Below are 22,500 nucleotides of genomic sequence, written 5' to 3' on the forward strand. Positions count from 1 at the left end.
GGGTCGCTCTGCAGGGACTCTCTCCTGGAGAGGAGTAGACACACTCTCTCTCACACACACACTCTCTCTCACACACACTTTCTCACACACACACTCTCTCACACACACACGCACACGCATTACACAACACACACAAACATTATTCACACACAAAACAAGAACAACACTCTCGGGTTACCAGGCTGTGCAGGAATGCGAAACTCGGCACACATTGTCCACAGAAACATAAATGCACACCACACACTCCTGGTTTGCACACACACACACACACACACACACACACACACACACACACACACACACACACACACACACAGACACACACACACACACACACACACACACACACACACGGACACACACAGACACACACAAACATCTCAGTGGGAGCAGTTGTGACAGGGCAAGACTGTGTGGTTTGTCATGTCTTCCACTCCACTGGCGCTGCAGGGGGTGAGGAATCCATTGGTGTGGCAGCTGAATCTCTCGTGTTCTCTCTCGGTTCTCTCTCGGTTCTCTCTCGGTTCTCTCTCGGTTCTCCACAGCCCAGACAGCCAGAGAGTAGATGGGTCTAAATGACCTGAGAGCCTCTTTAAAGTTTCATCTCCTGCACTTTGTTCCCTCTTTAGATAGTCAGGGATGGAGTGCAAATAGTCATCAATCCAGCCCAAGACTTTGTCACCAGGGACCGTCCTGTGTCCAAACAGTTGGCTCTGATCACTCAATGGGTTTGGGCTCTGATCACTCAATGGGTTTGGACTCAATGAACAGAATGGGTACACAAACAGAGGGACACAAACCCACCGATGGCCCATAAAAATGTTTTATGACCTTTTTGTCACCTTTTTTTTTTACGTAGGACCTTTGTATGAACTTTAACCCCAAGGGTGACAAAAGTAAGTCCACGGTGAACCTTTTTACAAGCAGAGCCCGGGGTGTCTTAATTTACTAGTCAGGAGGCTCACCCATTCTCATCATTCTCATGTTCTCATCTCCCGCTGATAGAGTTCTTTCTGCGCCGTAGAGGGGAAAGGGCTTGTCCTGAGGCTGTATATTTAGAAGCTCTTCCTCCTCACTCTTCTCGTCCTCCCCTGCTGTCACGCCAGGCATCCCGGGGTGAAATCCCATCCGGTGGCGGGTCAGGCGGGTGGCCGAGTGACACTGGGATCTCAGCTCAGAGCCCACACACACACACACACACACACACACACACACACACACACACACACACACACACACAACTCTTCACTCTGCAGCACTTCATTGGAGAGAGTAGGTTTCCGTCAGGGCAACTGACTCCAAGCCACTTGATGTGGAGGATGACTGTACACTTTTCATCCACTTTCATCCACTGCTTTGGTTGTTGTAACAATTAGCAAGACACACAAACGTCACCCCAGTGTAAAAGCAGATCAACAGGGAATAGGCAAGGCTGGGGCTATGGTGTTTTTTTTTGGTGGGGTTTGGTGTGTGTGCTGAGAGCTTGGGGGGTATGTCTATGTGAATTGACTCGCTGTGCTGTGCTGTGCTGTGCTGTGCTGTGCTGTGCTGTGCTGGGACTGCCTGCTCAAGCAGCATAAGTTATATGTCATGTTAACAGCTCCAAAAGGTTGTGACCTTTTTGCCTCTCCTCCCTCAATGGGGTCATGTTCCACGGAGACAGACCTGAACTATAAACATCAGAAAGAACTTCACGCCCTTGACTTTGGGAAAAAATACTTTAAAGATTCAAGTGAAGAGCTCACCCTCCTCTCAAACATCTTAATTCACCCCTCCCTATACACCCCCCCCCCCCTGCCCCCCCTAACCCGCCGCACTGCCACCGCCATCTCCTCCTCCAGTTCCGCTTTTTATGGGCAACGGAAAATGTCAGCCTCACTTAAAAGGTTCTTGAGACCCATTCCGATGCAGAATTTTCCAGATGAGACTGAGTCAGGGGAGTTGCTGAGTTGAATTACGGGTTCTGTCTCTGGCGCTGTTTCTCGATCCTCCTCGTCATATGGGGAGGGGGTAGAATTGCACTCAGCATGACTGTGTCTTCACAGAATGTGCCAGAGAAGGTGACAGCTCTAGCAACCCCCCCCTGTGTCTCTTTGGCGACAAATGTCCCCACACCCAAATCCATAACCTGTCATGCCAGTGTTTTCTGTACTGCCTCATGTCTTCCTGTGCATAACTACACAGTAGCACTGTTCATGTCCCAGACCTCCTCAGTCAAATGGATGTCCCATTTTAAACAGCAGTGTCAAACTGGGTTGTTTGCATTAGCAACTTAAAATGAAGTCTGGTAACATCTGTAAGTAAGTGAACCTCTAGTATCTCTCCAGTGCCCCCTGCCTTCACAGAGGAAATCACACCTGGTGATTGGCATATTTACTGGCCGAGAGGAACAGGGAGTAAGTGATGGCGTGCAGACAGGCCGGTGGGAGATTGAAATACTGCTGATGACAAGAGCCCGTCTGCTGGCCGCAGAGACACGCATACAGAGACAGGCACAGAGAGTGGGCAGCCTAGACAGGGACAGAGAGACAGGCACAGAGAGACAGGCACAGAGAGACAGGCACAGAGAGTGGGCAGCCTAAACAGGGACAGAGAGACAGGCACAGAGAGACAGTCACAGAGAGACAGGCATAGAGAGACAGGCACAGAGAGACAGGGACAGAGAGACAGGCACAGAGAGACAGGCACAGAGAGACAGGCACAGAGAGACAGGCATAGAGAGACAGGCACAGAGAGACAGGCACAGAGAGACAGTCACAGAGAGACAGGGACAGAGAGACAGGCACAGAGAGACAGGCACAGAGAGACAGGCACAGAGAGACAGGCATAGAACCAGTCCTGACCTGACTATAGTTTTAGACTCAGAGATGTGCAGATCTACAGAGAGAGAGAGAGAGAGAAAACGGGAGAGAGGAAGTGAGAGAGAGAGATAGAAGCAGATAGACAGAGGGAGATGGTTGAAAACAGAAACAGGTCTTCAGGAGAATGCAAATATGGCCCCTCCGAGTGAAATGTTGATGACACAAGGGCTATTAAACATTCAGACGGTATTAGGGTGGGACGGGGACACAGTATAGAAAGACAGGAGAGAGAGAGTGCAGAGAGACAGACGGGAAGAAGTACAGAGGGAGAGGTCTATGCTGGAATGGAGATGAGGATTCTGGTGACGCCATGACAATTCTTTGCTAGTGACAGCTATAGAGCAGGAGAGAGAATAGGGCAGAGAGGAGAGTGTTCAGGAGAATGCAGATGCATGCGCTTACTGGGAAGATGAAATAGAGGGAGAGAGAAAAAAAGAGTGAGAGAGAGAGAAGCAGACCATGAGAGGCAGGCAAAGGGATGGGTGAGTATCAGGTAAATCTCATCTGTTTTCCAGTCTTGGACAAAAGCAATACTGCAAAGGGATTTGCAGTACAGGTTGGCTATACATGTTGAATGTGTATGAATGGATGAATTCATGGATGGATGAGCAGGTGAATGGGTAGGTAGATAGATAGACAGACAGTACAGGAGACAGACACAAGAGGATACAAGAGCACAGAAAACAAACAAGTGTTAATTAAGAGCTAGAGCAAACATCAAGTCACATGGACGGAGATAATAATGTTGTGTCTAGCTCTGCTGTGACCAGGGCTTTGATTTTTCCATATTGGGAAGTGAAGCACAGTGTAAATGTTGTTTAGTTCCCGTGAGGACACGAACATCTCGTCCAGTCATGCGGGGTCAGACCCCTGAACCAGTAACACATCAGCACCATGGCAACCCCATTATAAAGCGAAATTCTTTGGCCACCTTTAGAGTTTCCCATAGTTCTCGCTCTCTTGCTCAGTCTTTCTCTCTCTCTCTCTCTCTCTCTCTCTCTCTCTCTCTCTCCTTCTTTCTTTCTATCTCTCAACCATTCCCTCTCTCCCTCTCTCTATGTTGTGACTGTATATCTAGAAGCAGCTCTCCCTGTCATCCTCCCTCCATTTTTAGCTCTCTTTCCATATTAAACTCACCATCGATTTCCTCATGATGGTAAATGTCCATTGGTGCAATCAGTTTTTGTCTCTCAGGATCTTAACTGGCATACTAAATGGAAATGTACAGCAGATTTTCCACTAAAGGTCCATTATAACACATACAAAGTTAATGAAGATCCCTGCGTCCACAGCAGATTCCTCCAGCTGACCGCTATTAAGAGTGACTGGGCTTTGAATGGAGTGTTGTGTTCTCTATAGACGCAAGCTACTTCTCCTCTGCCAACATTGTGTGGGCCTTTTTGTGGTAGAATGGGCTGTGGTAATTACCACCAATTAGCACTGAGTATTAATTATCCACAGGTCATGGCAAGTGTTTCATGACCACAGCGGAAACATTGAGAAATAGTTTGTTCTCTTCCCCCACCAATGTGCTTGTCCCTAAAGGAACTTGTGTGGCTTATATAAGAGGGCTTGCATCCTCACAGAAGTCCCTTGTTGTTTCTCTCTCCAGCCTGTTGGCTCCCTCTCGCTCTTTCTGCTCTTTCCCTCTTCTTTGTCTTTGTTTGTTTCGCTCCGTGTGATGTGCATCTTTGTCTTTGTCTTTGCTCTTTTCGTTTCTTTACATCCTGCAGTTTTGTTTTACTTTTCATTTATTTCCTGATGATCTCATCCCCTCGCGCTCGCTCTCTGTCCTTTAAGATGGCGTTTAGTTTTGGTTCTAAACACATAGTCTGTGATATGGCATGGATTTAGGAGAGTAGTATAGGTTGGCATGTTGATATTTCGCTGCTAGTAGTGGCACTGACCTGCATTACCACACCTGCCCTCTCTCACTCACACTCACTCTCACTCTCACGCTCACTCTCACTCTCAGTCTCACACTCACTCTCACTCTCACTCTCACTCTCACGCTCACTCTCACTCTCACTCTCACTCACTCTTGCTCTACCCACAGAGCAAACTGTTACCCTGTTGGTGCTGATCCAGTGGGAGCCACCTAGGGAGGGGGTAACTGATGGGTTACTGATGGGGAGGGGTTACTGATGGGGAGGGGGTTACTGATGGGAAGGGGGTAACTGATGGGAAGGGGTTACTGATGGGAATGGGTTACTGATGGGGAGGGGTTACTGATGGGGAGGGGTTACTGATGGGAATGGGTTACTGATGGGAAGGGGTTACTGATGGGGAGGGGTTACTGATGGGAATGGGTTACTGATGGGAAGGGGTTACTGATGGGAATGGGTTACTGATGGGGAGGGGTTACTGATGGGGAGGGGTTACTGATGGGGAGGGGGTAACTGATGGGGAGGGGTTACTGATGGGAATGGGTTACTGATGGGGAGGGGGGAACTGATGGGGAACTGATGGGAAGGGGGTAACTGATGGGGAGGGGTTACTGATGGGAATGGGTTACTGATGGGGAGGGGGGAACTGATGGGAAACTGATGGGAAGGGGGTAACTGATAAGGAGGGGTAACTGATGGGGATGAGGGTGGCGATGAAGTAGTAAATATTAGTACATGTGCAGAAGAAACAACAACCAACATGGAGCTGAAGCAGGAGTAAAGGAGCAAAAGTAGTTGTGCATTCTGGCTATAGTTGCCCAGTACACATACACATGAACTTATAATTAAACCCTTGACTGCTGGTCAGTGCTTTACCCACATACCACATCCACACAAGAAACCTCTGATGTCTGTCTTCCCTGGACAAGTAGTAAAGATGTCACGCCACCAACACCAGTGGCTATTTTGACACCATAACTACCCGAACCCTGCACGGCACAGCAGAGAGGGCTATTTATGGTGTTTTATGGCCTTGTTTTCCTCGTCCTAGAGAGGCTGAAGTGGCACAACAAATTTGGAATAAAACAAAAAAAAACATGGTGGGATAAAAAAAAAAAAAAAAGTAGACTCTGAGATGTGATGATCCACTCTGTGATGTTAAATGGCTACCATGGAACTGGTGTTTTGTGTTCCCATCTGCCCCGCTTCTCTCTGAGCGGGGGTCAACCGACTTCCTACAAAAATGCCCCCATATAAACACCTGGGCTTCGGCCCAGCCAGCTCAGAGAAAGGGAGCCGGAGCGGGTGAAACTAATCCAGCCTTTTCTGGAACCACGTGCCGGGACATCGGGCCCGTCCACTGAGCCACAGCGGGAGGGGTTCCGAGGCCAGGCCGCGTCTCATCCAGGGGTTTATCTTGGAACACAGGACCGGCGGAATTCTTAGGCCGCTTTGAGGGAGAGAGAGTGCAGTTGCACTGAGTTGGGGGAGAGCGTGGCCTGAGAAGCAAATGTTCAGTTATTTTTGTCCTGTGTCTTCTCTTTCCTTAAATACCACACCATTTTACTTCAATAGGCTTTGGCGTGGGAATATGAATTTACTGAGATTCGTTGAACCACTGGACTGGGAAAATAGCCTCCTGTTATGCCACCACTCTCTATACTGAAAGGTCTTCACTGAGGTGCCTCACCTCCCCAAAATATCCCCTCCAGAAATGCTTCACACTTATCAAAAATTGAAGCACGTAAGTACAGATAGGTGTAACGTTATCTGGCGGCTGGAAAAGGCCATACCTTAAGTGGTGTTATCAAGTGAGCCTCTTTCCAGGCGGGATCCGAAAATAGGAGCTGGAGTGACGATGGACCTGGTGGCAACCTGTAAGCGGGCCTCTGAAGTGGTAGAGTGTGCAGTCGTAACCTTTGAAGGAGTGCTAGTGTATGTGTGTGTGTGTGTGTGTGTGTGTGTGTGTGTGTGTGTGTGTGTGTGTGTGTGTGTGTGTGTGTGTGTGTGTGTGTGTGTGTGTGTGTGTGTGTGTGTGTGTGTGTGTGTGTGTGTGTGTGTGTGTGTGTGTGTGTGTGCACATGAGTCTGTGTGTGTGCCTGTGCTCTGCAGTGGTGCTCTGTAGTGTAGGTTGTTTGTGTTTTTGTATGTGCATTTGTGCATCAGTTTATGTTAGCACAAACCTATATGCAATATTTGTATCTGTGTGTTGGGGGGGGACTTCTCTAGGATTACTTATTCAGTATCTGTGTGTGTGTGTGCGTGCATGTGTATGCGTGCGTGTGTGTGTGTTTGCGTGTGTGTGTGTGTGTGTGTATTAGGCACTCGACTGGCCTTGTGCAGTCACGACCTTTGAAGAACAGGCCTTCTGCAAAGATGATCCCCGCTCTTTACTTATAAGCTGCTGTGTGTGTGTGTGTGTGTGGGGGGGGGCTTTGCTGCTTGTCTCAGTAGAAGTACTTCATACAGCACTGATATAATTGTGGCTTAGAGTTTTGCATACTCAAAGATGTGTGCAGCCATATGTGCGTATGCTCATAATACGTATGCTACTGTAGTTTTAGGCACTCCCAGTCTCAGAGAAGGAGTTAGGTCTCAAACAGTCACATGTGTCTTTGGGTCATTATGTGAAAATTATACTGAACGAGTGGTCTCCATTTAGTCCACGCACTGCTGCTCTGAGCCATGGCATACAGTTTACATCTCATGTCAGTTACAGAATCCAGAGGAAGCAGAGGGAAGTTGTTCTGACAGAAAAGAATGGCTTTTGATGAGCGTATGCGTGTGTACTGTCCATTCCAAACCCCACTGTCGTCCAAAAGCACTGCTTTTCAGGTTTTGGAAGATTTGGTTTGACATGCTGTAAGGGCTCCTGTCTGATTCTGTCAAGGGGGAAAGGTTGAACAAGACTGGGAAAGAGAGAAACGGAGGGGGTGGGGTGAAGAAATCTAGTGGATTTAGAATAAAGAAACACTGGGAGACAAACAGTCATGTCTGGAAGAGGGAGAACGAGGGAGCGAGGAACTTGTCTCTTGCATGCACTGACACACAGCTTTGTTGGCTCCGCACTGCTGTGCTGCTGTGCTCTCACACACGGCCTCTCCAGTGAAGCCCTACCACCTATAACAGCACATTGTGTGTGTATGTGTGTGTGTGTGTGTGTGTTTGACAGGCAGGCTGACTGGGGCCCTGTGTGTGTGTGTGGGGGGGGGGGGCTTCTGCAGAAGAGAGCCTCCTGAGCCACTCAGCTCCTGCAGGACATCGGCTTTGGGACCATTACTGTTTGTTGTTGTTTTGCTGTTGCTGTTGTTCTTACTCCCGCGCTCGTTCTCCATTTCACTGTGTGTGTGTGTGTGTGTGTGTGTGTGTGTGTGTGTGTGTGTGTGTGTGTGTGTGTTTGAGTTTTGCTCAATAGACTGCTGTCTATTCCACATTAAGGAACGTATCACTCTCCTCACACAGACCAACAAAGGGGGCAGTGACCTCTTCATTTGACTCATCCTGTTTCAATCTATGACCCCCCCCCCTCTCACACACACACACACACACACACAACACACATCACACATCGCACACGACACAGTGTGGTCTGACCATTGGGACTTCTTTGTGTTTCCCTGAGGGTAGTTGGGTCCACTAATGAATCTTTGTGGGGAATTTGGAGTGGCCTCTCTGTGGCTTGGGTTAGTCAGTAAATGGGCCCTCGTCTCGCTGAGGGGCCCCAACGGCAGTAATTACACGCGGGGCCCAGAGGCGTCCGTCGGTCGGCAAATTACAATCAAAGGATAAACCACCAGCGCTGCCGCCCCGGGAAATCAGCGGCCCAGATGGAGAGTCGAAGCACGTCAAGACTTCCACAAGGCAGAGGAGAAGGGAAGCGAACCAGAGAGAATAGAGAGAGAGGGCAAAAACAGCATCGTTTTTGTGGTTTGAGAAATATGGAGACGTATGCACATCTCTGGTCTGGGCTTGCTGGGCTGGTCGTTAAAGTGGTTTGGTCACCGAGAGATTTTACTGAGTGATTAAATAAAGAAAAACAGGTCACACTGACCAGTCCTTGGGGAATGATCAGATTTATTTTTCAGGGTTTTCCCTCCCTGTGTCAGATGTGTCACTGTGACACTCTTTAAATAAATGAGATGGAGCTTGACGAGGACCAATAACCAGGTCCTTTTAATTCCATCAAAAAATATTTCGGGAGTTTGAATTCCACCAAGCTCAGTGGCACCACTTGTGTCCTATAAATATGATTTACTAGCAGACCAGGCATGTCAGCCAAAGTATTTATCATTCACTGTAAGGAGTTTCCAGCGGAAGTATGTGTGTGGGTGTCTGTGTGTGTGTGTGCGTTGTGTGCACATGTCTATGTGTTTCTGTGTGTGTGTGTGTGTTTGTACTCTGGTGCTGGGGGGAGTGAGAGGAGAGGTACTCAAACATACGATCATCTTTCTTCATCCATCTGCTCCCCGAGCGATGGATCATAAACCGTCTCTATGACACCCATAAAAGCAGCCATCAAACTGATGCACTGCCACTGTCATGTCCGCATCCTTAACGAGGCCCTGCTTCTTTCTTTGGCCTCATGCAGCCACGCTAATGCTTGATTGATGAGTGGATGTTTCAGTGAAGGATCTCCGGGATGCTGTCTAGACTCATATTAGGACAGCATGTATCGGTGCCCTCTAACACATATGCAGTCAGGCATAGACGGCAAGCCAGGGATACTGACTGCCTCACTTTACAATGTGTGTAAGATATGTAATGAAGTTTAATTTTGAACTTAATAGCTGTCCCGTAAAACTCTAACTCATGGGAAGTCTTAGGAGCTTGAGGAAATAAAGGGTTCTGTTATAGCACCCGGCGTGACACGAGGTCGCTGTCTTTTGAGTATTAGTGTCAGGAAACCACTGCTGGGTTTTTACGAGAGCCTCCAGGGCTCTGAAAATGAGAAGGGTCGGGGTTAAATTTAGAAAAGCACTGGGTCCAATAAGAACACCGTGTTTCCACTTTTATTTCAACTTCATCCAGTCACCTTGCATTTTGATTGCTCCTGTTTCAAGGATTCACCAATCAGCGCGGGATGTGCCAGAGAGCAGAGCCCGCCCAGAGCGGAGTGGGTTTCAGGAGTGGTGTTGAATGTAGAGCTCATGCTGGGATTTTTTATGAGCGGTACCAGGTTTCATTGGCATGTTTGTTTATCTCTGCAAGACACCAAGAGAGGAGGCAGGTTCTGTCCCAGTGGACACTACAGCATATACATTATACATCGTACATTCATGCACACCCACATGTACTACCATGCATTCATTTCAACACACACACACACACACACCTGAGCCATGAGAAATCAGAGTGTTTAATACGTGATATGCGTAAGTGTACGTGTGTGTGTGTGTGTGTGTGTGTGTGTGTGTGTGTGTGTGTGTTTGTTTGTGTTTGTTTGTGTGTGTGTGTGTGTTTGTGTGTGTAGGTGTGTGTAGGTGTGTGTGTGTGTATGTGTGTGTGAAAGGGCATGTGCAGCTAGCAGCAGATTCAGCAGTAATTGCTCTGTTCTAAGAAAAGATACACTGTGTGTTTTGGTGGGTTTTTGACATGCCTGGACAAGGTTGTGTATGTATATTTTTGTAAGTGTGTGCGTGTGTGTGTGCGTGTACTTATGTATGTCCTGTTCATATTTTGAGACACAGGAAGTCAGCCGTGGCTCTCAGACACTCCTTTCCTGTCTCTCTGTTGTTATGCCGTACCCTAACATTTGTTACCCACCCCTTCCTCTCTCTTCCTCCCCTCTCCTCCTCCTCTCCTCTCCCCCTTCTGTCCTCTCATCACTCTCTCTCCTTTTTTGTCTCCACTCTCCTCCTTCCTCCCTCTTCTGTACTCTTCACCTCTTTCTCCTCCTTCTCTCGACGGATTGCTGGGGTCTGTTGGTGTGCTTGTGACTGTGTATCGTGGGAATCCATCGGGTATTGGCAAACGCTGCCATACCCTGGCAGTGATGCGTGGAGACATAAAAAAACATCACCGCCATGGCTCCTGGCCTGTCATAGGGCTCTGAGCTTCAGCAGCTCTTCCTCTGAGGAGGAGGAGGAGAGTGACAGAGTGCATGATGGGATGCATCACAGGAGTAGGCACATGCATGCACATGTGTACACATACACACATACACACACACACACATACACACACACACACACACTCACACACTCACACACTCCAACACTTATTCACAAATGCACAAATTCACATTCTCTCTTTCTCTCTCTCTCTCTCTCTCTCTCTCTCTCTCTCTGTCTCTTTCTCTTTCTCTCTCACACACACACACACATACACAGCTGCTGTGTCGCCACTGGTCTGTCCCCCTGAAACTCGATCTCATAATCTGGCGTTCACGGGACGACGACAGGGCGCGACTAGCCTCTTGATTTACCCCCCACCTCCTTTGCCTGTGGACAAATGTGAGTGTGACTGTGAGGGTGTGCATGTGTGTGTCTTTTGCATTTGGGAGTGTGTGTGTGTGTGTGTGAGAGAGAGAGAGAGAGAGAGAGAGAGAGAGAGAGAGAAAGAGAGAGAAAGAGAGAGAAAGAGAGAGAGAGAGAGAGAGAGAGAGAGAGAGAGAGAGAGAGAGAGAGCGAGGCCTGGTACACATGGGTTCGTTTATTTCAGGGTAAGCAATGGTGTCCCAAAGCTGTTTCAGTGACACACTGCCTCATGCCCATCACACCTTTCAACAGGCCAATCGGGATCTGTGGCCCACTGACATGCGTAATAAAACCTGTGTCAATATATATTTGGTATGTGTGTTCCATTCTTTTATTACATATATGAACAGCATTGTCATAATAGCAAAGTTCAGAAAACTGAGCAAAGAAAAGGCGTATCGGGCCTTTGGCTTTATACTTGGTAGACCACCAACATCCCATATTCATCAAAAGCTGAACACTAGCCATGTTGGAAAAGTATGTTTTTTCTATAAGAGCAACCTCATGGTACAAATATGTCTATAAACTGTTGATGAACTGTTGATAAAGCATTTCAAGGTTTTTAAGGTTTCACATGTAAGAGCTTAAATAACCACCACATACTGTACAGAAGCCCACGTTCCTTTGGGGCCCATCCTGTAATTCCACCTGGTTGTTGGGTTGGGCTTCGTGTTGATGTGAAACTGAGCAGCTTCAGTGACCTGTTTCAATTTTAAAAACGTTTTTCTTTTCTTTTTCACAAAACATGTTCTTGTGTAACAACTAATGTCAACAACTGCCATGTCACAGACCAGGATCCAAAGCCTGCCCTTAAAATTACTTTTTTTTGGCGGGATCACGGAGCAAGGGAGGAAGACAAAAAGAGAGAAATGAGATTTCCAGCTTGTTTTCCAACTGATTGCGTTCATGTCCAGTGCAGTGCAGGGCAAGTGTGAGTGTTCCGTTATTGGTCCGTGGTTTTAAAAGGCTTGAAAATTGATGGGTTTCAGACTCGTGTCCATTAAACGATTGCTTAGTTCAGCACGTGGACAGCCTCTCTTTCCCCAAAATTGATCAGCATTTACGATCCGTAGATGTAATGATTTTGTACCACTGCAGTTGTTAGTGGGTTAAACAGGACTGAAGCTGCTCTTGTTACCTGAGAGTATGTTGAGCAGGACAGACAGTGGACCCTGACCATTTGCCTTGTTGTTGATGTTGCGCTGCTTTCACACTGACACCAGGACATGCTAGCCAAGATCAACACCATGGCCAGTGCAGCAGAACAGATTGGACTGAAGATCAGTGCCAGGAAAAGCAAGCCTCTCCGGATGAACAACAGATCCAACGCAGCCATTACGAGAAATACAGAAGCCATTGAGGATGTAGAGCACTTCACTCACCTGGGTTCCGAAGATCAGCACAAGTGGAGATGCCGAAGAAAATCAATCACGTTACTGTATGGCGCAGAATTGTGGAAAATGGTGAAAACCATTGATCACAAGCTGGAAGTCTTCCAGAGCAGAAGTCCAGATGCACCAATGGAGATGGATTGGACATGCTTCATATGCCACCAACATCACTGCCAAGGGTAGCCTTCAGTTGAGAAAGAAACGAAGAATCGGGGATGGACCTGGGGTTACCTAGAGATGTGCTGCAGGCAGACCACGTTGGCAGGCTCTGGTGGAGGCCTACCTCATGACCTACCCAGCGCGAAGAGGATGAACTTACTAAGCAGCAACATTCCTAAAAACATAGAATTTTCATGTGCCGAGATTCAGTGAACATCAGTACACACACAGGTCTTTTCAGGAATGGAATCGGAAGTCAAGAGCTTAAAGGTTTTTTTCATGTTAGGCCCTGTCACTTCATTTGTGTGTGTTTTGCTAAACTTTTTTTTATAAATCAGTCTGAAAGTAGAGAACAGATTAAGTTTATTCTCAGTCCCTCCACGTAAGTCAGAAACAGCTTTCTGATTTCAATGCATAATGACTTTTGGCCCTGCTATTGGTTGGGCAAATGTGATCGATTAAACAGGCCTGGCAGTATGAGTAAGGTCCTGAGGTCTGGGACATTAGGCCATCAGGTAAAATGGGCCGTATAAAGTTGGAGTGACATAGCTCAAGATTCAACAGCCAATCACTGCTCATTTATTTAAACTGTTCTTGACAGAATTTAAACAATTCAAGTGCCCATATACTGTATGCCAAAAGCAGTTGGCCCTCTCACATGCACAACGCATAGATGGACGCTAAGATTGGTTCAAGAATGCATTTCATATGCGTTTAATATGTTAATTAAGTGTAGCTGTATTGTAATGAGATCACTGTATTCTAAATATGAATGGCCTTATTAACAAACATTACACTATTTTATTGTGGAAGGTTAAACAGAAACTGGAATACAATAAACAATATTTGTTTTTATTTGTGGGAATTATGCATATTAGTGTTTCATTTCAATAGTCCATTTTAGCGGAATGCATGGCCCATTTGAACTGACAAGCACTGTGTTGGCTCAGAAAGGGGCATCCAATACATAAACAGCTCTTGAGCTTAAAACATGTCATTTTCAATATATAATTGTAGAAGTGTGCTGACTCCGAATGTCCCTGAATGGCCTTGTGGTTATGTCCATGCACATTTCAACTGTGTCTAAGACGATCTCAGACTATTGGCCAAACAGTGGCCCGATGCACCCAACATCACCTATGTGTTTGTGTGTTCTGAGTACAAAAACAATGGGAGAGTTCTAACCCATGTTAGACTGTAGGGCACTACTGTTGTCACCTGCGGCGCCCCCTGTTGAGCAGGAATGGCAGTGTGAGTGGTGTGTTATCACAACTCTTATTTATAGTCAGTTTCTCATTAGCACCTCTCTATTGGGGAGAAATGGTGGCAGGGTGGGTGTAGGAGGGCTGGTTTAATCATATGTTCTGGGAACTAATAACATAGCCTAAAGTCTGTTCTAGTGAAGCTAGCAGTGTGTAAACAACAACGAAAAAAAGGATCTCTGTCAGATCATTAGACAGACACTAAGAACTCCTCACGCTGTCACACAGTAGCTTTGAGACAAGTTAATCTCACAGACATGTCATGTCATTGCAGTTTATCATGCTGATCATGATGACAGGCCCTGGCAGTTAGCGGGAGGCGTAGGTGTATAGTCAAGATGTGCCAATAAAATGAGCTCTGTCTGTCTGACTGGTCCTCTGAGAGCTGTAGAGACGCCCCTGCACTCACACATGGTAAAAGTCAATCGGCTGGGCGATGACAGGTTTCACTCTCCATCGCTGGAGCGTGAAGGCACAGGCCCACTGTAAAACTATCTGCTTACGACGTATCCTTTGCCTCTCTCTCACGTTCTCTCTGTATCTCTCTCTCCTCTCTCTCTCACTTTCTCTCTGTATCTCTCTCTCCTCTCTCTCTCACCATCATAACCACCATTGGTGAGGTCTGGCATTTACTGCAACAGTGCGATTGCCCTTCCCACCCACATTGCCTTTGCCACCAACCGGTCCATTGCTTCTTATGAATTCAGGCGGCAGCCAATCAGCATTTGCTGTTCATGACATTCTAGAAGGATTCTCAGCTGCTGTGCTGATGAAGTGGTCTGACCTCTGGGCCTCGCTTGTTCTGTCATGGTTTAGCCGTCAGCGCTGTCACAACATGTGTCAAACTCATTTCTTTTTCAGCTTGACTGCTTTCAGAGAGCAAGCGCTCTCAGATGTTACTCTATATCTCTCCTTCTCTCTCTCACTCCCTGCCTCTTTCTTCCAGTTTCACTCATCTACTGTCAAATAAATGGGTGTCTTTTTAAAGCAGATGTATGAAAGATGTTGAGAGGGAAAATGGCCTTGGGGGTTTATACAGGTGTCATAATTACATGCTTGAATGAAGCCCTTAAGCCTTACAGTAAGTGGTTTGTTCTGAGGGAACTCAAGTCGACTTCAGAAATGCTATAAAGCATTGGAACTTGACCCAGTGGAGAGCTGAGCCGACACTGAGAAATGAAGCAAAAAAAATCAGTGTCACCAGAGAATTAACTCTACTTGAGATGATGCCTGCATTGTTTGTTCTAGAACCAGTGTTCCTAACCGTACACCGGTAAATGGTACCAGATGTACTTGTCCCGATAGAACACTGGTTCTATGGTGCAATGATAAAGGCATCCTACAAATGTATACTTCACTTAATATAAACACATGTTTCTTTTTTTCTCTCTGTCTCTTTTTTATTATTTCTCTCTTTTCTTATGTCTGTCTTGAATAAGTAGAACGTGCTAAATTAAATCTGCATAACTCTTATTTCACCTATGGATATTCCTGTTCTGGGCAACCATGCTCCTAATGTTATTCATTTATTCATTACATTCTTCATTACGGAATACTGTAGTCTGTTTATTGTTTGGGGGTGGGTGACTGTTACTAAGTGTCGTGAAATATACTGCTGGGGTGGCAATTTCATGCTGATGATGCACGGTGCTTTGAAAAGCGCCACTTAAAGATTTTATGCGAAATTTTATTTGGGGGTAATGCTGCAGTCTATTCAAGTGCTACTCGGACAAATGATTTAAATGAGTTTGTGGAATGCGAATGTAGTTTAGTTTGAAAATAAATCTCTAATGGTGATGTAACACTTGCCAGCTAGTACATGATCAGAAGATGCAGTGTAGCCCCTCTTAGATGGGGTAAAATAGATTCTACAGCACACTTAGCTTTGAAAAAAAAACAACTTTGATTGTAAAACTGCAAAGATAGTAGGATGACAGACCAATTTGTCATCAGGTTAATCCTCAGGGGTCTTTTCTTAAAGATGCGGTCTGCTATTTGGTTTTGGTTTCCTGAAAGGTGGCTGATGTATGAGTTCAACAGTCAGTCACATTACAGCCCTCTTTCCTGTGCTCCTAAAGTACCGTGTTGATTGGCTGGGATTGTTTATGCCGCATTCCGAATCGCTATGTTTGTTTCCCTTTTGCAAAGCCAGATCTGTCTATGAAACGCCAGAGCTTGAACACTGAGCTAGCGGACCATGACGAGCAATTCGCTGAATTTGTCAAAAAGTGTAAAGGACTGTACCTTTGCACTTTCGCGGACTGTAAGAGGTGTTTCCATTTGAAATGTTTCCTGCACATTAGATCTATCACAATGTAACCTTTTCCATGAAACGCTGATGCACCAATATAGCGAGACAATAGTCTACCCGAACCCTCAAATCCAGTGAGGAGGATCTAATGCATGCACACACACACACACACTCACACACGCACATGTGTTCACATACACACACACGCACAAAAAGAACAGATAGAATTCTCAATTTTGCAGCGTGGCCTATAGCTATAACCTGGATGTGGCTTAATTACATTTAGTCATTTAGCAGACGCTTTTGTCCAAAGCGACGTACAAGGGAGAGAATATTCAAGCTACGAGCAATAGAACCTGGTGTAACAATAAATAAATACTACTTTACATTAGAAATATAACAAAATAAAATAAAAAGAAAGAAAGAGTGCAGAAGTGTAACTGCTGTAATTGCAAGTTACGCACTAGTCGAAGTGCCAGTTAGGACGGGAAGTGCTCTCTGAAGAGTTGGGTCTTCAAAAGCTTCTTAAAGGTAGAGAGGGACGCCCCTGCTCTGGTAGTGCTGGGCAGCTCATTCCACCAACGTGGAACTACAAATGAGAATAGTCTGGACTGCCGTGCTTGCACAGACGGCAGTGCCAAACGACGCTCACTAGAAGAGCGCAGCATCCTGGGTGTAACATTTGCCCTTACAAGAGCATTTAGGTAGATAGGAGCAGAACCATCAAGCACTCTGTAGGCAAGCATAAGTGACTTGAACTTAATGCGAGCAGCTACAGGCAGCCAGTGGAGGTCAATGAGTAGCGGGGTGACGTGTGCCCTCTTCGGTTGGTTGAACACCAGACGCGCCGCCGCGTTCTGGATCATTTGTAGTGGTTTCACCACGCAAGCCGGCAGGCCTGTTTAGGAGGGCGTTGCAGTAATCAAGGCGTGAATTCACCAAGGTTTGCACCAGCAGCTGGGTGGCATACTGGGTTAGGTACGGCCTGATTTTGCGGATGTTGAATAGCGCAAAGCGGCAGGACCTAGAGACAGAGGCAATGTGGTCCGTGAAAGTCAGTTGGTCATCAATAATGACCCCGAGGTTTCTTGCTGTTTTGGATGGAACAAGAGACAAGGAGTCAATATTGATGCTGATGTTGTGGTGGATGGCCTGTTTGGCTGGAAAGACCATCAGTTCCGTTTTGGCCAGGTTCAGCTGAAGGTGGTGGTTTTTCATCCATGTGGATATATCAGCAAGACAGTCCGAGATCCGCGCCGAGACAGTGGTGTCCTCAGGAGGGAAAGACAGAAACAGTTGAGTATCATCGGCATAGCAATGATAGGAAAAACCATGCGAGCGGATGATAGGGCCCAGCGAAGTTTCAATCTAACTAGATTCAATCTAACTAGATTCAACGCTCAATCAATCTAAAACTTAAATAGAAAGTGATTATATTGTCAAAACATTTCTTAGACATAACAGGTAGAATTTCATTATGAGACCACTGTCCTGTTCCCGGAATGCTTATGCTTATATCAGCACCGAATTGTTTTAAAAACATGGTCGATAGTTCATGGCCATAATTTGATGGTCCGTGGCTTGGACTGTTTTAGAGTCCTGTTGTCCCCACTCTGCTGTGTGTTTATGTTGGCGTTTACAGGAGTTAGGACCTTGAGTGCTGTCAGACACCATCTATGTTTGTGTTCAGTGTGTGTATGTGCTGTCCTATACACTGCGTCTCAGTGTCTCTACAATCACACACTTGGGTATATCATGAATGCATGGGCGTCTACACGCACACACACATATACACGTCATCACACACACACACACACCAACCTCAACCTTCCATGCCAGTGAAGTCATATCAGACATCCAGTAGCAGAGTCTCTTAGCTGTACGCCATAGCAACAGTCACCTGGTGAGGCTGAGCTCATGTTTGATATTAATCACTCGCCCCATTTTAAGAGCTTGGCGCCACGACTGCGATACATTTCAGACTAGATTATCACAGGCAGCTGTCATAGGGCTGGATAGATCATCCCTATAGAACATGCAGTTATCACATGAGGACACATAGACCCACATACAGACACTTTCACACACGCATTCACTTACAATACAAACAGACACATAGGCACACACACACGTAAGTGCCCAGACTTATGACAGTCTCTGGGTAGATGGCACAAAACTCAGTGTCAGCAAGCTTGACATTTGCAGTGAATCAAATAGCGTTGATTATTTTTATTCCGAGGGCTATTTCCATCTGCTATCCTAGACCACCTTCCCATACAGAGACAGCTACCTTTTAGCACAGTTAAGACCTACATCAGTCACTGTTCGCCTCGTCCTTGTCATCTGCCAGTCGCACACTAATATAATTCCTTACATCACGCTCATATGATCACCAAGGCCCTTCTCGGTGCTTCCACAGAGTCTCTCACATGGAAACGTGGATTTTGTGGATTATGTATCCAAAAAAGGAGAACAAACAATACTTTTTCCTGCACTCCATCATCTATTTCACCCCTGTAATTCTCCAACACTACAGTAACCACCCATGCTCATGTAAGTGCTGTCCATGTCCACTGTATAGTCTATAGCTGCCCTGGAGAGTCTCTTGCCTCATCATTAGTGACAGAGAGCTCTCCCTTTATGGCTGCCCTCCAGGGCTCGGCTAATGGATGTGATATTAAATGCAGGCATGGCTGCTGGATAATTGCGTTCGGAGCTCTGCAGAGTGGCTGGGAATTGGGGCCTGATGAGGTGTGGGTTGCAGGTAATTGTTTTTTTAGCCTCCCTTCTACCCTGCGCCTCTGCCAAAGAGCATCCCAGCCCCTGACAGGTAAACTTGTTAGCTCCCAGGTTAGGGATGGGAATTGATAAGATTTTAACGATTCCGATTCCATGTTCGATTCTGCTTATCGATCCGATTCCTTATTGATTCTCTTATCGATTCTCATTGGGCAAGGAAAAAAAAAAAGAGTACAAACGGGTTTATTAACATTCATTTTCTTTTATATAATATCCTCTGGGTAGATGGTGCACAGCATATACAGTATGTATGTATACATTTACATATTTTAAATGACAAAGAATTTGTGGCAGTTAAAGGGTCCTTGATATACAAGAGTTTGAAAACCGCTGTGCTAAATATTATTTGAACATGCCAATTACAGTGCTGTTTTTTTTTAAGTGTATTCACCTTGAACTTAGTAAAAGCGTTAAACTCGTAAAAGCGTCTGGAGTTTACCTTCGATATTAACAGATGAAGCGCTAACGTTAGTCATTAACGTTATCGTCACTCCGTAGCGCATCAAAAATGTGACATTCCTGTAAAGTTATTGCATGCTGTGTGGACAAATGTTTCTGCATATTGGTAGTATTTTCCCCCATTCACGAAATAGACGTTTTGCAAGCATTGCAAGTGGCCCTGTGGTCATCTTTTCGCGTAAAATATAACCACACTTTTGAACGCCTCTGCCTAGACGCCATGTTGGCTGCGGTCTAAACAAAACAAGGCGGCGTGGATGTGACAACATCGCGCATGCGCAAACGGCATTGATAGCGGAATCGTTAAGGACTTTGCCTAACGATTCCAAGGAATCGATCCACTGGGAACCAGTTCTCAACAAGAACCGGTTCTCGATTCCCATCCCTATCCCAGGTCCCAGTCCTCCTACCACCCATTTTGCGGTCTTGCCATAACAGTTTTAAGCCCCTGCTCATTAGTGCAGCTGTAGTAGAAATCTAAGACCCACAGATGGAACGCACAATCTGTACACTGGATTCAGCTGACCAGAGTTGACCAGCAGAAGATCATGTCAACTGATGTGGGTCAACAGCATGACTTAGAATCTAATTTACTTTGTCTCTTAAAATATGTGCTGAAGTCTATTGTTGTTTTCTGTTTTGAGTCAAGAGTCTGAACTGCTGCTTTGAACTGCATACTTGAGTGTAACAAACCTGAAAGATCAGAATCGTTGCTTTGAACGATAGCTTAGGCCTGGCCAAAAATCGCCAGTTTCAACCAAACACAAAGAGTCTGCCCCACTGCTTCGGAACAAATGTCGACAGAGCTGAACTACTCTTTTGAACCTACAGGTCTGAAACGTACAGGTTTATGATTTGCTGTTTTATTGATCATGAGGTCCATCAGAACCAGATATGGAACTAAAAAAGGGGCAGCAGAACTTTCCCGGATTCCAGCCTGGAGGCCGAATCACTATGGTTACACACACCCCAGACTTGGCCATTCCATTACTCACATTTTATTGACCAGAAACATTCTGCTGTTTCACCCTGCCGCAGTCATGTTTCTTCTGGCTGGGACAGTGTGGTTTTCAGCCTGGGCTCAGTGTTGAATTATTAATGTGTGGTGCTTCCCCAAATAGGGCCTCCCCTGTCCTCTCATTTCAAGAGAATATACCTTCTTATAGTTTCTGTTAAACTAACCTAAACATCTCTGTTCTGTTCTGTTCTGTTCTGTTCTTTCAGGAAAGTGTTAGTGTCTTTGGTCCAACTGTAAGGAGAGAACTTCACCATGAACACAGGTACGTTGGCCTAGATGACTGCACCGGAGTTCTCAAGGCTGATACTGAGCCAGCAACCCAAGACATTTTCAAGCCTTTTCACTGTTGATTTGGGTCTCCAGCATCACATATGAGCATCCATTCATACACACGGTATCATCAAGCCTTTAGTTTATACATTTTGACCTTCCTGACTTTGCACTACAAAAAACTCTCTCCCTCTGTCCTCTCTATCCATTTCTCTTATTTACACATATACATGCACATAAAGTGACACTGAAAAGCACAGAAACTGAGGAAAGCGCTCTAAATGTGCCTTAGAAACTATGAGCCCGGGCGGCTTTTTGAAAATTACATGAGGTAGCTTCTTTCTTTTTTTTTTGCCGCAAATGCTGTTTAGTGTGATATGTGGCAGCTCTGCCTGTCATCTGCCAGTACAGGTTTTTAATTTGTTTTCCATGCTGCCTGTTATACTTAGCGTGAGTGATTTGCAGATGCAGGCACCACGGTGCTTCAGAACATTCTTTAAGTGCTCCAATTTAGGGGGAAATGTGTTTGACAAATGCCAGGTTCACTTATCATGGCCGCCCGGTAATAAACCACAGTAATAGGACAGAACAGGGCGCACTGAATGCTTTGCATGCTGGGTGATTTGTGGTGTGTGTGTGAATTGTGATTTATCTTGCATCAGTAATCAGGCAGGCAGAACATGCTTGCCCTGAAGACTCTGTTCATATTGAGTAGGAGGTTGCTGTGAAATTAACTCAAATAAAAGGCTTCCCACGTCCTCTCCCCTAGTAACTATGCCTGTTTAAGTGACAGTTTACCGTCCTACTCATCATGAACGGGTGGTCCTCTCCTTCTTCGGGGGCCTGACATGACTGTCAGATGATATGTTGCTTTAGTAATGCATGTGCTTTGCTTTTTCTGTGCCCGGTGTGAATGTGTATTTACGTGTGTGTGTGTGTGTGTGTGTGTGTGTGTATGTGTGTGTACTTCTGAATGTGACACTGTGTGAGTTTGTTTTGTGCATGAATGTCTATGCGCACATCTGGATAACTGTATGTCTGTGGTGTGTGTGTGTGTGAACATATATGCATGTTTGCTTTGCGGTGGCTGGCTGCTGCGCTTTCCCAGATAGCGGAGGACGTGCTCGCAAAAGCACTTCGCTGTCTCTTACTCTCTCCTCCATCAAGAGGGTCCAGAGCACTCCTAACCTGCACTCGGCTGCAGGTACTAACCACACACACACTCACACACTCGCACATTCACACGCACACACACACACACACACACACACACATACAGGTTTGAAGATACTAACCCCAGATACTAATGTTCATGCCTCTCAACTCATGACTCAGAATACACACATGCACACAGGTAAGCACACACACACAAATAACAAATACACACAGAAATATACACACAGACACAATATAATAATCCTGCTATAATTGCTCTAGTTTTCATATTTGGAAGCCTTGGGTAATCTCTGGCTGTAATGATGCCATTTGATAGATTTCTCATCTTAGACATTTGGCCTTTGCCCAAGCAAAAGAAATAAATATTTGATCATGCTCTCCAGTGTTGCCAATGTTGTTAGGCCTTATGAGGCATTCTGGGTTGTCTTTATTCGTTTATCTTTTTCTTTTTCTCATCCCCCTAGTGCATCCCTCCCTTTGCCTTAATTTTCA

General features: G+C 45.9%; 1 protein-coding gene across 1 annotated transcript in view; it reads left to right on the forward strand.

The window, feature by feature from the left end:
• sorbs2a (sorbin and SH3 domain containing 2a) overlaps positions 1–22,500 on the forward strand; it is a 75,304-nt gene that overhangs the window by 11,724 nt on the left and 41,080 nt on the right. Inside the window, exons 3-4 of the mRNA XM_031560401.1 lie at positions 20,769–20,824; positions 21,941–22,036. Of these exons, the coding sequence (XP_031416261.1) occupies positions 20,815–20,824; positions 21,941–22,036 (106 nt within the window). The 5' untranslated portion in view covers positions 20,769–20,814. The remainder of the gene's footprint in view (positions 1–20,768; positions 20,825–21,940; positions 22,037–22,500) is intronic.

The sequence above is a fragment of the Clupea harengus genome, chromosome 22 (genome assembly GCF_900700415.2).
Source record: "Clupea harengus chromosome 22, Ch_v2.0.2, whole genome shotgun sequence".
Classification (NCBI taxonomy): Eukaryota; Metazoa; Chordata; class Actinopteri; order Clupeiformes; family Clupeidae; genus Clupea; species Clupea harengus.